The 17,920-nt window shown below is 41.3% G+C and overlaps 1 protein-coding gene across 1 annotated transcript in view; it reads left to right on the top strand.

Moving 5' to 3' along the window:
* Nucleotides 1–17,920, top strand: part of LOC103365004 (protocadherin-15-like) — a 182,062-nt gene that overhangs the window by 30,151 nt on the left and 133,991 nt on the right. Inside the window, exons 4-8 of the mRNA XM_008292325.1 lie at nucleotides 1,457–1,617; nucleotides 2,110–2,265; nucleotides 6,749–6,868; nucleotides 7,741–7,851; nucleotides 12,344–12,514. Coding sequence (XP_008290547.1) covers nucleotides 1,457–1,617; nucleotides 2,110–2,265; nucleotides 6,749–6,868; nucleotides 7,741–7,851; nucleotides 12,344–12,514 — 719 coding nt within the window. The remainder of the gene's footprint in view (nucleotides 1–1,456; nucleotides 1,618–2,109; nucleotides 2,266–6,748; nucleotides 6,869–7,740; nucleotides 7,852–12,343; nucleotides 12,515–17,920) is intronic.

Genomic DNA, 17,920 nt, shown 5'->3' with positions numbered 1-17,920 from the left:
CACACACACACAAGCAAACCAACACAATCCTGCCTGCCTCTCAACTTTTCTCCCCGTCTGGATCTCTGTCTTTATCTCACATTTCTAAGTTTTCAAACTTGTTACTTTCTCTCTTCTGCACACACACACTGAGTCGCAGGTTTAAACGTTTTCAAGGATGGATGTCCTTTGGCCTTTATTCACTAATCTATTCAGTCTACACATGTACACACACACACAGAGAAAACTGTGTCTGCAGACCAAGAGCCAGCAATGTGCAATAATGTGCTCAAGGATGGGACACAATAGTGTTTTTGATTAATAATGCATTGTGTAGGGCCTGGTAATGGGTCTCTTGTGATTTGGAGCTGTACAGAGTCAAGTAGTTAAACTTTTCGCTTTTCCACAGATTTTTTCTTCCCATCCAGTTACAATGGTGCCAAACAAACTTAAAAAATGACCCTTGATGGGTAATGGCTGTATATTTTCGCGCAAATGAGCTTGAAAGCTTTAGAAAGTCCACATAAAAACACATTAAGACTAACCCTAAACTTGTACCTAAAGTCCTGCAGTACGTTTAATCACATTAAGGACCTGTGATGGAGTTTTAATGGTGCAACTACTAATGCAAACTATTTGAAAACTCTGTCAAGGTTAACAGCCTGTTTGGTTTTCACTAATAATGTCAAATTAGCAATTAAGTCAGGATGTTTCTGTGATGGATCAGCATGCGCCTTTTGCCTTTTCTGTACCTTTCCCTGGATTTGTGCTGATTGAGGGACAGTATGTCTAAAACCACACAGCTCACTGATGCCATTCAGATCCTGCCTTGTTTCCTCAGTTTTATTTCTACGACTTGTCTTTAAATATTCCACTCATTCCCAAATTGCTTCACCGCCCACAGTTGACTGTCTTAAATGAATCAAGTTTTATTCCATCTGCGCCATCTGTCTTATTAAAATGTTTGCTTTTCATTTATTCTGAGGGTGTTTTATTAAATCCATGCGGATGAAAGCATCAAAGTCATTAGGACATGTGTTGTTTTCTGGCAGACTGTTTCTCTCCTTCACTTATTTATTTAAAATCATTCCAGTCGGGCTTAGGTATTCCAGGTACTGGTGTAGACAAAGCAAACAGTCACTCCAGTATCTGCTCTGCCTTGACTTCATTAAATGTTACTGATTTCCACGTGCGTTTTATTCTCTCTGTGTCATTGCCCTTGACTTTGGCCATAACCTGGGTATAAATTCCAGGTATATAATTAATTGAGAACATGAAGAAGAACGGAGGGCCCTGCTTGAATTGCCTCTGTTTCCTTTACTTTTATTAATAAATGAAGATGTAGGACTTAACCGTCTCTCTGTCTGCTTCAATTTAGCCACAGAAGTTAATTGAATCACACTCTACTTCCAGGAACTCTGTGCCGGTCCCTCTGTCTGTTCGGTTATTATTATTATTTTTTTCTATCTTCTTCCAGGAACGTTGTTGGTGCAGAACATGCAGATAAATGGAGTGGCTGAGGGCCCGAATCGTACCATCTCTCTGTCTCTAAGGGACAACCATGACTACTGGGTGATCCTCGACCCTTCCAAACAAGCCCTTTACCTGAACAGCACCGGACGGGTTCTGGATAGAGATGTAAGACAACTGGATTATTTTAGCCTTGTTTATGCTCAAAAGAACCTTTTTTGACATCGACAGGAGTGTCTTTTTTTTTTTTGCAATTTTGCACTTGAAATAATTACACAGTCCCTTTCAAAATAAGAGTACATCGATTTAATGGGATATTTTCAGGAGATGTTGTTTCTGGTCTTAGATTTTTCTTTTTCTACTCGACTACAGAGAATTACAGTTCCGTGGTTGTCTTACTCTTGCCAGTATTTGCTCTCGCTAGAAAGTTATACCTCCATCTTCTCGGAGAAACATCCAGCACTCCTGCTGTTTGGCTTTGTAAAGTAATCCGTAGCTGCTTTTTGAAAGTCTGAATTTGGCACAAAACAGTGAGTCTTTTGGTAGTTTCTTTCTGCAGCAGTTGTTTTCTTTTTATGGTTAGTTATTTATTTGCTTCTGTACAACTGTACCATTATCATTTTAACAGTCTTCATCTATTCCTCTGTTTCTCCTTTGCAGCCTCCATCGTATATTCAGTCCATCGTGGTCCAGGTTCAGTGCACCAACGAGCTGATAGGCACCGTGATTTTACACGAGGTCCGCATTGTTGTTCGAGACCGCAACGACAACGCGCCGCGTTTCCAGCAGCCTCGATACTACGTCGCCATCAGCGAGGTAAAACACTCACGCATGCACAGCCGCCCGGCTGCCACAGAGATGAAGTAAAGTCAGAAACATTCCATAAAACTCAGTGAGGTGGACTTACTTTACTGTCTTTCACCGAGATCAAAAGCCATTTATTGCACTTCTCCTGCAGTGCGGCTGTCTATCATGACGGCAGGTACTGGACTCTTTGGTGGGAGGCTGGAGGCCAAAGGGGGGCGAGAGCTACAGTTCAGTCCAGCATGAGAGCAGTAGATCAATTGTACTGTACCAAGCTTTCCTGTGGGTCATGTGTCAGCGTTAAAGAAAATGTAGCCTGTCATAGGGGCACACTGCAATGCATTTTAAATAATAATAAAAAAAGAAAACCTCTGCTAGTTTTGTGAGCGGCTTTTTTAGTGTCAGACTAAAGTCACCAGAGGTGGAAAAAGCAGAGGTTTTGGGGCAGCCACGGCACGGATTTAAATCTGTTATTCCGAGGCTTCCAGAATAATCTTTAAGATGCCAATCCCGCAGTTAGTTTGTCCTCCAGAGTCAGGGGAAGCAGAATTTAACTAGAGGAGGTTCGAACTTAAACTGGACAAGGATACATGTAGCTCGCTGCCAGCACAGACCTAGGCGGACCCAGCAGAATATCTCATTATACAGTCTTCCACAGTCTGTCCAACTCAATCTGTCTTCTCAACCTCTTTCTTTCTCTCTCTTGGCCTTTCTTCTGTTTTTGCAGCACTCCTCTTCCTCCCTCGCACCGACACACTTATGCCCCCTCACCACTCCCAGCTCTTCATTATGTCACCTTTTCTCAACCTCCCCACCTTTCCTCTGCCACACTCTATATATTTCTGGTTGCCTTTTCCTCCTCCTCCTCCTCCTCCTCCTCCTCCTCCTGCCCGCTGCCTCGTACACCTCTCCAGTTTCTCATTACTCCTACTAAAATAATTTACTCCATTCAATAACAGTGACCACCGTACCATTTAGGAGATGCATCGTAAAAAATACGACTCCTGTGCCAGGCCAAGGTAAACTCAGTCAGTTTGGCGGTGATAATTTTTAAAAAATGAATACATTTATTCATATGCAGGCAATAATTCAAAAGCAGGGCCAGATTTATTCAGGTTTGAGTGCAAGTCTGCTCATTAGGCGGACAGCTATTGTCTAATTCACTTCTATTGCCCCCAGAACTCCAACCACTCTAATGCACTAAATTTAATATCGAGAAGAGTTCATCCAGCTGCATCTGCACTAAAAGCTGGTATAATGTAACCTGCTTTTAGTCGTCCGTTACTAAAAAATATTGACTTCAAGAGTACGAGGCAGACAGAAGACGCACACAGAGACACTATGGTTACTTATAAGAATGTCTAGGACACAATTTATGAGCTCACTGTGAAAGTTTCTCAGTACAAGGTGATCCCTGTGGCTGATTTCATGAGTTGGTGCCGGTGCCCAAGTCTGGAGTTGTTTCATTAGAGCTGTATCCAAAAGTGGGCAAAGTGACAGCATGAGACGTTCTGAAGACCATTGTTGGATCTGTGGGAGGCAGAGATAACCCTGTTGAGGGAAATGATGTAACAAATCATTGGTGCCGCAGCTAAATTAAACTTAATCTCAAATGTTTCTCGTGCTGTCTGGAGATTAGACTTCTGTTTTGACACCTAATCACAGATCCCTAGGCACATGGCTGGAAAAATATAGCACGGCAATTTATCGTTGGCAAACTTCTCGCCTTTCATGTGCTGTGGCAAGTGTTCAGCTCTCATGTTAAGAATTTCGCTCAGAAAAATTCAAATCAAACTGAATATCTTTGTGAATATCTAGCTTCTCCTTTCTCTGCTGGAAAGTGAGTTATCTTGTTCTGCAAGAGCAGGGAGAGGGAAATTAAATCAAAAATGGAATCAGAACTGCTTCCCTTGGCTCGTAAATCACAAGTTATTCTATTTAAGCTACAGTTTATTTATATGTCATGTACAGTAGGTATCCTATACTGTACATACCACACATACATATGGGCGGCTTTCCATGTTATATTGGTTCTGATTGTTCATGTATTTTCTCCCACCTTTTCAAATGTAAAAACTTGGGAAATTACATTAAATTGTTGGTTTGTATTGGTATTATTAACCTAAAATCAATATGGGTTATAATAATGATCAGCTTGTAGAACTTGTGGAACACTGGTTTGCTGAAGAACTGTGCAGATCAGTGCAGTGCTGAACACATTTATTACACCAGCTGTCATAAAAACAAGAAAACACAAATATTTTAAAAATCTTTCAAAAACTTGTCAACAACTAAAAGTGCTTCAGTTATTTATCTGGCAAATAACAAACTGAAGCCACTAAACAGTCCTTTTTCACGCATAATAACCACAACACTTTATTATTTTGTGTGGCCTCCTTTGGCCTTGATAGCAGCTCGTGTTCTTGCTGGGATTGTTTTTATGTCGTTTTCGACAGCCTCTTTTGTTGTTGAGTTCCAGATAGTTTCTAGGTGTTCCCACAGACTTGATTCGGATGAAACTTTTGTGTGATCAGTCTCTGAATGTGTTACATCCCAAATGTGTTAAATAGGATTCAGATCTGGACTTTGACTTGACCGGTCCTTCTGATCCAGATTCCTTTTTCTTGGTCAAATAGTCTCTGCACAGCTTTGAAGTAAGCTTGGTGTCATCTAGGGCTGGCTAGGCGCACCAAATAAAAGCTCAATAACATTTAATTGTCCACTCTTAATGACATATGTTGTGCTGCTGCAGCCTGTGAGCTCATCCATAGTTCAGTGTCCCAGCTGCAAACATCACACCCTCAGTCTCTGATGGTCATCTCAGGAGACTTTAATCATACATGGCTCTCTATCACTCTCCCCACATTCAACCAGTATGTGGACTGTCCAACCAGAGACGGTGGAGCCTTGGACCTGCTGTGTGCGGACACCAGGATGCATATTACTTAACTATTGTTATTTTCTTGTACTTTCTTCTCTGTTTTTAGATGCTGCTGTTTACAATAATTTCCCACGTCTGGGATAAATAAAGTATATTCTATTCTATTCTATTCTATTCTATTCTATATGTTAACTGTCTGTTCAATTTGATTAATTTCGTGTTTTTGGTGTGAAATGTTGCGTTAGTTGGGAACTGTCACGTAGCAAACCTTCAGCTAAACTGGGATACAGGACTTGAAAAACGGTTGTATATGTGTCTCCACAGCCTCCACCTCGACTCTCAAGGGTTATAAGATTAGTCATTTGGGATGGTTGCAGGATGGGAAGTGTAACTGTTAGATCACATACAGCTTTACACTCACATAACTCTTCCCCTAATCATTACCGGGGATCCATTCATATGTGGCTACACAGCAACATGCAGTAGCTGCTAAAAACTAACAAACAACATGACATCACCATCATGTGTTAGCCATTGGCCACCCGCCTCTCAAAATAATGTGAAGAACCCATCACCACCGACCATTACTTTATAGTTACTGCACCATTGTTTAGCTGCAATTCAGCTGTTACAGTAATGATGCTGACAAATAAAAACGACACAAACATCCCTCCTGTAGCCATATGTTTGATTAGTTTTAACCTAAACAGAACATTGGTGAGCAACAATTGGCATGGACCTTGTGAAAGGTAGAATATTAATTTGAAAGCTGCTTGTATGGCTGGCATGCCGTTCATACGCCCGCTGCAAAAGTTGGCTGCTAAGCGTGTTGCCTCTGGAGTGACTTTATCGCTCAAAATGTACACACAGAAGCCAATTCTTATTGTTGTCATGCATTTTAAAGCCAAAGTAAGGTACTTAAAGCAACAATGAATGAGGAAGTTCCCCAACACACTGCAGCATATTCTATTAAATTATTCATTTTTATTAATTGCATACTGTGATAAGTGTAGGTGTAATAAACTCTGACTACTGCCTACGTCTCTTTGGTCATTGCTGTAATCTGCTTTGACACTGACTCATTATTTTGTAACTGTGAGCATTTGGATCACCCGATTTCCTCCCTTTTTTCTTTTTTAAATTCTTCTTTTTTGTTTAGATGGGATGATGAGTTGCAGCAAATATTCCCACTAGTGACAAAGACTGACTCCGAACAGACAGAACATTGTGTTAAACTGCGCTGCCTGTGTTTCATTTATTTCCAGCGTAACTGAAAGCACACAACCAGCTGCCAGCTCATCTTCCTCCTCAAGCCCCATCTGAGAACAATAAAGCTAAAACTGCAAGTCATTTTTTGTTTGTTTGGCGGAGACAGTGGGGCATCGAGATCCCTTATAGCCAGATGCGTGTTCACTTTTTAATGCGTGCTGCCTTCATCTCTGTCACACGGTAGATGTTTGCGTGGCGCTGTCAGGGAGACGAGGCTGGCGGTACAGGATAGAAGCTGTTTAATGTCAGCGGTACAGTGAGTTTGAAAGTGTTTGACATCATGTGCTGAGAGATTGCAGACAGAGACGCTGAAGTTCTCTGTCGTGTGTGTGTCTTCTTTTTTAGCTGACGCCGGTCGGAACTACCATCTTCTCTGGTTTCTCTGGGAACAATGGAGCAACAGACATCGATGACGGACCCAACGGACAGATAGAGTACACCGTCCAGTACAACCCCAAAGACCCAGTAGGTTCTCCATCCACCATGTTGATCTCTGTCAAGCTTCATCTAGTCGGCATATGAACTCATTATGTCGGCTAGTAGTTCAACACCAAAGCTATGACAGTAAACCAGAATTTAGTTTCGGAAAAGAGGCCAAGAACTGAGCAAAAATCAACCAAAATTCACACAGTAGCACTTCTATTTCCACATTTATTGCTTAAAACTGAGATCATAGCCGCATTTGGAGCCAATATTCCATTAGTAGTAGTAGAAACAGGCTATGCTGTTGATTAGGACTTTGACTCTAATCAGAAAAACTGACCTCATAACATCATCATCATTCCTTAGCTTCAGTTTCTCCGCAGAAATGCTCCAAAGCCTATGAATGGTTTGAGATTCTTTTTGCATAAATTATAACTGACCTCAGGAACAGACAGACTAGGCCTTTATTGATCAGGGATTGGTTAATTATTAGCAACATTTGCATAATTTACTTTCTTCTGGAGATCAGATACAACACACTTTCTCTAATCTCTCAGTCTCTGAGAGCGTTTTAATGCCACCAGAAGACTTTCATTGTATTGTGAAACACATAGTAATCTGTTATTTTGAATTTCAGCTCTCTTTCACTTCTGTTTGTGTTATTTGAGTGCATTTCTTTTGTTCTACCTCGCTCGTCAATCCACCAGTTATTGAACTTCTCTATCAATTGTAACCTACCAGAGTTTAGAAATCTTACAATCAATTCTACACTTTCACTGCTGTAGCTTCTAGAGCTATTGCACGTCCACTGCAAGTCTCGACTAGTCTAAACTGTAAAAATGTGAAGAATGAACTGTCGGCTGTGGATGTATCGGACTGTGTTTGAGTTCGTAATGTGTCCGTATGTGTTTCAGACAGCCAACCGAACCTTTGACATCCCTCTGACGCTGTTTGGCTCCGTGGTTCTCAGAGAAAGACTCAACTACGAGGAGATAACACGATACCTGGTCATCATACAAGCAAATGTAAGTGGCTTGTTTTATATTCGCGCTTTTGTATTCATGCGCCTCTCAGTGCAGCAATTTTGGAAAGGGAGGCTTTTCTTCTCAGATCTGCTATAAAGGATGGCTGCAGAAAATAAACCCTCTCCTGACTGAATGGGAATGTAGTCCACAACCCAGAGTGTCGTTATGTTTATGTAGATTTTTTATCATCGTGGTAACTTTAATGTCCCACTGCCTTTCTGACTGTATCTGCCGTGTTGGGTCAGCCTTAAGGGATCCGTAAGAGCATCCTTAATTATCACTAATGTTCTTTATTTTTTTTAAATGTAATTGTTTTCCTTCTATTTCCCAGCACTCTGTATGTTTTATTTATAAAAGTGGTTTATAATATACTTAATTTCCCTCAATGGGCAAAGCACACTCATGGGGAACGGTAGTAAAGTTTGAAGGATCTAAACTGAAGCATGACAGAAAATTGTTTGCGTTGCCAATTGCGCCATTAAGGGTTTTTTGTTTTGACAGGAAAACCTTGCTTACAAAAGCTTTACTTCTCTACAAAGGATTCTGCCAAATATTCATATGTCTCAAGGCCCATTTCCCCTAAAAGCATTATTAAAAGTCAACAGTACACTGAAAGATTAATGTGTTTCTGGCTGCTTGAAAGGCTGACATATTCACTGTTCATCTGAATACAATATTAAGAGTGTTTGAGTGGCTGTGAATTTGCTGAATATTTATTCTTACCAAGGAGTTTGGCTTACAGACCATGTGCAACCAGTGTAAAAGAAAACCCCAAAAAACGCTTGAAATAAGGCTGACCTTTTCAGCTCCAGTGTTACAGGAGGAAAACATAAAAGCAGGGATTGATTGAGCCGCGTAAACTTCTGACCTTGTCTGAATAATTTATTTAAATGACAACATTTGCTATCAAGCTCTTCCTCCGGTGCCCTCTGTTTCACAGCTATAGATGCAAGTGCATACAAATAGAAATGAAACAAACACCTCAACATTCTTGGAAACATTAGTTTTCAGTCTGAGATTTGAAAGAGAAGCTCAATGACAATCTTATGTGTGTGTGATAAACACAAAGCTACAACCAGCAGCTGGATGACCTGATTCAGCCTGGAAGTGAAGGGGAAGTGCTGGTATCATACGAGGTGCGTCACAGAAGTTCCAGGACTGGTGTCACAAAAGATATATTTCAAACCCAAACTACAAACTATGAGTTTTCCCCTTCAGACAATCAACCAGCACATCCACAAAAAGATCCTGTGGCGTTTCCTTCATTCAGTGAAGAGGCGAGAGTTGTGGCAGGACAAGTCGTGGCTGCTTCACCATGACAACCTGCTCACGATGCCCTGAGCATCCCACAGTTCCTGGCTGAGAAGAACATCTCCGTGCTGGAGCAACCTCCCTACTCACCCCACCTGGCTCCGTGGGATTGTTTCCTCTCCCCCAAGCTCAAGGGAGTCATCAAGGGGACCCGTTTAGAAGACGTGGATGACATCAAGACGGCTGTGACGACGGAGCTGTGGAGGATCCTGGAAGAATCCTTCCAGGAGTGCATGACGGCGTGTGTTAGACTCCAGGGGGATTACTTCGACGGGGAAAGCTTGTAGTTTGTAGTTTGGATTTGAAATACATCTTTTATGACACCAGTCCTGAAACTTTTCTGCCACACCTCGTAATTCTGTCCAAAGGTAATAAAATCTATGCACTATTTCTCAGTAACTAACACTAATTAACTCTCCTCCAGTCTTTGTGCTAAGCAACGCTAGCTGTGTCCTGGTTGTAGCTTTGCATTGTACAGCAATGAAAGTAGTGCTTACCTTTTTATCTGCCGCTCAGCATTCAACAGTAAATGCCGAAATGTCAAACTAAAGTCAAACCAAAAAGTGATAAGGTAGTTTTTGTTGATGAAATAAGTACACATCTGTTGTGTGGGCCGAGTCTGAATGCTTTACTCTGAAGACTTTCACTTTCTCGTCTACATTTCACCCCCTGTTATACCGCAGAGCGTGTGGCATATAATTAGATTATTTATGGTGTGAGTCGTTGCTTGGGATTAACTGCTGTCCTGCATAGTCATGAAAGATGCCCTACAAAAACATACTGCAATAAAACGAGTGCGGTAGTATGTTTTCAAGAGATTATTTCCAGGCCAGGACCTCCGTGTCTTTATTTTACTGTCAGGTGACCGACAGCAGAATGTAATGCAGTGATGTGATATCGCCATATGAGCGTCTCCCAGGTGTAATTGAATTATAGTAAAACAACACTCCAGCAAAACTTAATTAAGGTGTTGTTCTTCTTATCTTTTTTGGCAAATGTTAAAGTTTGTGGGACCTTACAGGAGTGGCAGAAGTCTCTTTAATCCGAACAGAAACAAGCACTACCCCATATGCAGAAACACACGCACTGAGATGACTTGCACAAGCTTGAAATAGCAGATATTATCTGTAGAGGGTTTTCTTCCTCCACAGTGAAGCAGGTAAAGGGTGGATATGTGATGGTTACATTGATTATTCAGCTGTGGAGAGTTTGAGCTTCGGGTAGTTTCCCTGATTTGGCTATTTTGTTTGGAGAACTTTACAAAATAAAAAGTGGTTGTTGTATATCTTAATTATCTTTAAATAAAAAGAAAACTGAAAACACAGCAGTTATATCGACCTTTCAGATGAATAGGCCCGTTAACTGTTTCCTGTGAATTTGCTGAGCAGCTCGCTTTGTAATTGGACGGCGGATGCTTCACCACGAGCAGATCAACAAGTAGACAGCAGCACTGGATTTAAAAAATGATGGCACATGGCCGAAGGAGAAACAAAAGTTTGGGAGAAGCTTTACTTGCAGCATCTGACCAGGACTCTGTGCTTCTTATGAAGTAGTTAAATTGATATTTTATGAAGCCCAGCTATTTCAGCTTGAGGTCTATTGAAGGTCTTCTTCTGAGTAAAGCCTAATAGTGTGTGAGGACATCCATTTTGTATGTAACAAGGTCATACATTTTGGTTTAGTTTTGTTTTCTAAAGCCGTAGACTGTTACACAATACCCATGTCCAGGTGTATTCAGATGAAATGACTCTGTGCACATTTTTGTTCTTAAATCAAGGTCTACACAATACAAACACTTTTATTACAGCGTGTTACTGAGATCAAGAGTTCTGTTTGCCAACAATACGAATAAGAGCAATGCAAATGAAATTAATTAATGACCACTCGAATAAACAGAGTTTACAGTTCACGCTATTATGGATATTTAACACTGACAGTTTGGAAAATGAGGGCAGAGTGGCGTAAAGAAGAAAGTCGACCTTTGCACTGTCGGCGGTTTCGGGTCAAAGCAAAACTGGCTTCAGTTTCAAGATAATTAACTGGCGATGTCAGAAGGTTATTAAGGAATTTCACTGTTCTGACAATATTTTCACAATCCTCAAAGTCTCTGCTGACCATCAGGACGGAATAAAAATACTTCCAAACACTGCTGGTTAATTAGCTTTAAGAGAAAACAATGGTTTTACTTCTGTGACTGAAATGTGTGGTTGTACCTGAGGGTATTCCATATAGAAAACAAAAGCAATCCACACTTTCACCACCGTGGAGACGTTTCTTGTTAGAGCAACATATCACATTATAACAAGAAAAGTTGCTTTTAATAAGATGAAGTGAAAAGTTAAAGAACGGTTTCTTCTACATATGGATAAGATGCATAGAAACAAGAAAATATGTAAGATGAGAAAGATTAGAAAAAGGAACACAGCAGGTCTATGTTTTGCCGTGATGGTGGGAGAATGTAATCAACAGGTGAGAAAACTTCTTTAAAAATGGAAATGTACAAAGAGTCACATTCATATCAATTTTTGTGACTTACACAGAAAATCTTTAAAATCAAATAATTTTGTTTGGCTGTTTGTTTTTTAAATTAAATCACATAACCAAGACCAGGCTGTTGACGTATTTGTTTGACTTTTTAGGTCACGTATTGCAGTTATAGACAAGAAAAAAAGGTTCATTATCATCTATTTAATACCTGTTAATGCCCTGCAAGCCTGCAACACCTGAAAGGGGTTAAAAGTTGTTTGCTAATGATTAATGTTTCTTACATTATTCTGGACACTCGAACAGCGACAGATGGGAGTGGGAGCGCTGCTAATGCTACGCTTTCCAAGTTCTTCTTCAAACTTTATACTTTCATTTGAATTTATTCGATCTGTGTCTGTTTTTCTTGGCTCCTGCCAGTTTAAAAGATATATAATGGAGTCCATTGCAGTGTATTAGTGGAGTTTCTCATCATCATCGCTTCGCTCTTGATGAGGTGTAAATGGAGACGAATGAGGTACATATTCAAATGGACCTTTTAAAGAGTTCCCTTACAGTCTGTCCGTTTGACTTTCTGAAACTGTAACAAGGTTGTGGTCACTTTCTGTTCAAGGCACAAAGAGGAGCCTTTTCAAATATCCAAATAAGAGTGTGCAGTGTCAGCCAAATGTACAATAAAAGCTCTCTCTCTGTCTAGGATCGAGCTCCGTACCCGAGCGAGCGCCGCACAGCCACCACTACGCTCACCGTGGACGTGCTGGACGGAGATGACTTGGGTCCCATGTTTCTGCCGTGTACGCTCGTAGGAAACACCCGTGACTGTAGTCCCATCACGTACAGGGCTAATGTGCTGGAGCTGACAGAGCCGGTAAGTGTGTGCCTCTTATGTGCTCATATTATATATTGTATTAGATTTGTGCATATGGTGCAGAGGGCATCTTTCTATTTGTGCATTACTCACTCACCTTCAGCGGGGAATGTCGGCGTACGTGCAGCTCGAGTTTGCACTTCTGCGACGTGAAAGAGTTTTTGGCGCTCTTCACTGTTTGGATGAGGGTTAACAGTCAGGCCTGGTCCCACAGGACTCATCCTTACAATTGTGCCCCTGTCTGCCGGTTTATGCATATCAATATCTAACTGTTCAGAATTTCAAGACCACAAAGAGCTGATGCTACTCCAGCGTATCCCCCCTCACTTTAGTAATATTTCACATTATTTGTCAGCCCCTTGAAATCCAGTGAAATTAAATTCTCTTGGCAGTGTGCAAATGGATTAGAAACTTAGGGGAAATCATCCAACTTTACTCATATTGCTAGACTGTGTCACCGCGGATATTTGCCTTTTCAAATCTCGGAGCTTTCAAGCAAGGTGCAGCACGTCAGCATGAAGGCTTCAGTTCAGATAACAGTATGAAACATTTATTTAGTCAGTTTTAAAATGCAGCTAAGTAATGAGACCAGAGGCTAAAATTATCCACGTGGCCTCGAAAAATAGGCACTTTTGTTCCGTGTGTTGTATGTTTTCACATGCAATTTATTCAATTTTATTTATATCGCGCCGATAACGACTGGAATTGTCTCAAGATGCTTGTCTCAGAAGGAGGCAGATGAACTCGCATCAGAATAACTCATTAGCATACATGCAGCATATTTACACGATATATATACAAGATGACATTATGCATACAGATGGTGCAGGATGCATGCAAGATGGATAAAATGGAGAGGAGGTAGCATTCAAAGAATTAATTGTACTCCAGCTTAGTGGGTATACAGAGTGCTCATGAGGTTACTGTTATGAGGATAAGCAGAGCAATGAGGCAGAAAACGATGTCAATGATAATTGTTGTTTATATTACCATTCGGTGGCCTGGCACACAGTATGTATATGAGATGTATCATAAACAGGGAAGAGATTGTGCATAACGGTTCGGTTGGAATAGCCAGCAGCGGCTTGTCGCAAGTGGATTAGATAGAGTGCCTGCAGCCCACAGTGGGTATATACTGGAGTAGGAGGAGGAGAGAGGAGACAACGAGAGTGGACAGAGCTGACTGATACGTAATTATAGGTTATGGTGAGTAAGCAAAGGTCCTACGATGTGGCATAGAACCGAGACAGATTAGTATACAGAGTGGTCACAGACAAACAAAAAGCTTCTCATGCATATCTCAGTGTGTGAACATATCATTACACGGAAATGTCACTTGACACGGAGAGAAAAAATAGAGGTTGAGGGACAAGTTGACTGGTGGGTCGTGTGTGAGATTTCTTAACCATAGGATGGTATTTAGATGGTTTGATAGTTGGTTCACTTAAGATAGGAAGATTATTCCACAGGACGGGTGCTCGACAACCAAGCGCTCTGTCTCCTATGGTGCTTTATGGCGCCATTTGAAACAAGAGCGCTGGTATTTTAATGGGTTTTTAGTACATAATGTGTCCTGTAGAGTGATGAACTTCATAAAGAAAGATTTTATTGTACCCGTACAAATGAGGAACTTTTTTTAATTGTCTTAAAATGGTCCTGTTTTGTCTTTTGAGATAACATTTTCTGCTGCTGTCACATTTTTACTCCATTGAAACAGCACAGTCATGGCTAGACGTGGAGAGAAATACTTTTTTTTGCAGCGTAATAAACTTATAATGCCATAATTTTTCCTAAATGAAATTACTTTTAATCATTCTACAATATTGAAAAAAAGAAGATAAAACCACAGGTGTTGGCATTACTGGAAGAAAAGGTGACTCTAGAATGGTGTGGAAATGTTACGACTTACATTTTTAGCTTATATGCAGACAGCCTGCAGTTTAACCCAGTTCCCGATTTTATGTCACAGTACAGTTGGTGGTTATTGAGTTACTAATTACTTCATTGCTGCACTGAGAAGCGCACAAGATTTATTTTAAAGAATCTGGTTGATCATAAGCACTGTTGCCTCGCAGCAAGAAGGTCACTGGTTCGCGTCCCGGTGGGGGCACCGGAATCTTTCTGCGTGGAGTTTGCATGTTCTCCCCGTGCAGCGTGGGTTCTCTCCGGGTTCTCCGGCTTCCTCCCACACAGTCCAAAAACATGTTGAGGTTAATTGGTGATTCTAAATTGTCCGTAGGTGTGAATGTGAGTGTGCTTGGTTGTCTGTCTCTAAGTGTAGCCCTGTGATAGACTGGTGACCTGTCCAGGGTGTCCTTTGCCTTCACCCTAAGTCGACTGGGATAGACTCCAGCCCCCCCCCGCGACCCTAGTGAGGATTAAGCGGTGTATAGATAATGGATGGATGGATGATCATATGTTTATTTTTGGTGATTTTTTAAATGAAACATGTAGAATAAAATGGTTTAGATTAAATATCACATTTTTAAGAGCAGATTTGGTTTTTGTTTTTCATCGAGCAGCTCAAGGACTGTTAGCGAGTTGAAAATCTGCAATTCTTTCTGCCTTTGCGGTTTCTGTCTCTGACTAGTAATTCTGGCGACTTTTTAGAGAATAAAATGCCTTTCGAAACCGGCCAGCGAGTTTCGGAGTTCAGAGGGTTAATGTCCTTCTGAGAAAATTCAGTGTTGCATTTCTGACAGATCGAGCCATAAATCTCTTGTGTATGAACAAGTGTCATAAGATCGAGCCGGCAACACTGTGCTGCGTGCTTATGCTTACACAGCTCTGTGTACTTTTGCATTTGTATCTTTGGCATTTAGCTGATGCTGTTATCCAGAGCAACTTACAACACCACTTTGTAAACGAGACAAAGTTGCTGCAGGGAAAATCCTCAACTCTGACAAGTCAGCAGTGCATTCATCCCTCACCACACACAGACACACATGCACACACACCCTTGATGGTGACAAGCTAGCAGTGCGCTCATGCCTTAACGTCCCCCCATCCATCTACACACACACACACACACACACACAAACCCGCAACGGTGTCAAGCCAGCAGAGCAGTCATGCCTAACTGGACATTGTCTACTTCATCTCTTTATTTATACTGAGATCTTTGTCACATGCACACACACACACACAAATATGCTCACTTTACTCCAGACACACTGCCTTCAGACCTTTTTTGTCTCCTCTCACTCACACATACAGTCTTACACTCACACACACACACACACACACAGTCCCAGCCAAGAAAGACCTGCTGAGGAACAACAGGAGTAAATCAACTTTACACCTCCTGGTTTTAAGAAGGAGCAAGTGTGCGCAGACAAGGACAGGCTTTAAAATGGTGAGGGGATGATATGGAGGGGTGAGGTGTTGGTGAGGGAGGGGAGAGGGGAGTCAAACATGGAGAAAGATAGCGGGGAGGCAGACTCGCAAGAAAAAAAAAAAGTTGTGCTGGGAAAATTCTTGAGGGGCTTTAAAATCTGAAGTGATGTATAAAACACGGCGCATCAAACACAAAGACTCTCTCTCGCTTGTCAATTTGCTCCCAATACAGAACTGCTGCTGACTCTAGCTACTTCTCTGATTTCAGTTTTTATGATCTCACACCATCACAGCAATAAAAAAATAAAATGGAGTCATACAGACAAAGTGCGGTTGCTGGCCTCTCCAGTTCTCTTCAGTTTTCATTGGCTATTGATGATTCTCGGACTGTGATCTCTGTTCACTTCAGGAGATCTGTGCAGATGTCATATTAATGCTCGTGTTGAGGAATCCGTTGTCATGAAAGATATGTTGATATCGCAGGAACAATAGAAGAAAGAATAATAGAAAGACTAAATGCCAGCAGTTTTGCTAGTTCCACAATCCTGGTTTGTGGACTCATTGGTGAGACTTTCTAGTCCCCCAAAATGGTCATCGTTGAAGTTTCATAATTGGACTAGAGTATGTTTACATGCTTACTCCAGACTAGTAGGTGGGTAGGAAGTAAGCTATGACAGAAAACTGGGCAGAATGGACTTTAAAAGATGTTAATCTGAGAGGATTTGACAAAATAAGTCCTTGAGTTGCTAAAAATGCAATGCACAAGTCTCCCAACACTGTAGAAGTGCAGTGTCAAACCACTGGAGTACCTCTTTAATATCATTTATTTTCATTCATTTCATTTATCTCCTTCTTCGTTTGCTTTTCATAGCATTACTAGAGATCTACATGAAAACTAGTGTCAGTGAGGTTCACAACTTCCTGATGCAATTTGTCTTTTTCATTACTTCTCTTACTGTAGAAGGCTGCAAGGTGGCTCAGTGGTTCGTATCGTTGCCTCGCAGCAAGATGTGAGTGTGATTGGTTGTCTGTCTCCAAGTGTAGCCCTGTGATGGACTGTCCCCTGCCTTCACCCTGAGTCAGCTGGGATAGACTCCAGCCCCCCTGTGGCCCTAGTGAGGATTAAGAGGTGTATAGATAATGGATGGATGGATGGATGGATCTACTGTAGAATTCTCAAAACACACCAAAGCCTTTTGATATTACGAAATCTCTCAGTCCCTGCACCATTTCTTTACGCTTGCCTTCGTGTTTGCTGTTCGGAGACCTTTTACAAGGTATCCTGCTCCTACTGTACATTATTATGCATCACATTCCCTAAATATAGCACCACACGGGTCCTGGGTAATACATAGCCTAATATCATTGTCAATTCTGCCCATGAATCATCCTAAGATTTTCTCATTTTCAAACATTCCCGGAATACATGAGTGTGATCTACATTTTTCTCACCACACATCCTCCAGCGTGACAGTTGTGTAGATGAATATCTACTCTCTACTCTTAGGACTAATGAAAAATCTGACAATATTTTTCCAACGTAATTCCTTCTCTAGCCTGGAGCTGCTGCTTGTTTGCTGTACCTTACATACACTGTGCCAGTCATCTGCTCATATTTCTATTTTGAGTTCTGCTTCGTATTTATCTCTAATGTGCAGTGTAGAGGCTCGTCTAATTGACACTAAACCTCGGTAGAACAGTGCAATCGCTCTACCGGTAATGTTCTTATATGCTTTGCACATTGTCACGGCCGCCAGATTATTTTAATTATTTCTGTTGAAAGTTCACGTCAGCCATAATTGCCTTTTCCACACCACACTGCTGTACCATGTGCAGGACTAAACATGGAATGTCCATTTGTACAGACTTGACTCAGAGAAGGCAGAGTGACCCCACATTTTTACCCACGATTCGCTTGCTGCCAATGTGGAGGTCTCATTAGAATGAATGAGTTGGCTGTGTGTTTTGAGGGCGGTAATTGGTGTGCACAGCTCCATAGGAGGTAGCTGCAGTTTGAATGGTTTCAGAGGTCCAAGAACTAAAAAAGCAAGCATATGCAGCACCACCATA

The sequence above is a fragment of the Stegastes partitus genome, unplaced genomic scaffold (genome assembly GCF_000690725.1).
Source record: "Stegastes partitus isolate 25-593 unplaced genomic scaffold, Stegastes_partitus-1.0.2 Scaffold802, whole genome shotgun sequence".
Classification (NCBI taxonomy): domain Eukaryota; kingdom Metazoa; phylum Chordata; class Actinopteri; family Pomacentridae; genus Stegastes; species Stegastes partitus.
This window is presented reverse-complemented; position numbering and strand designations above follow the sequence as displayed.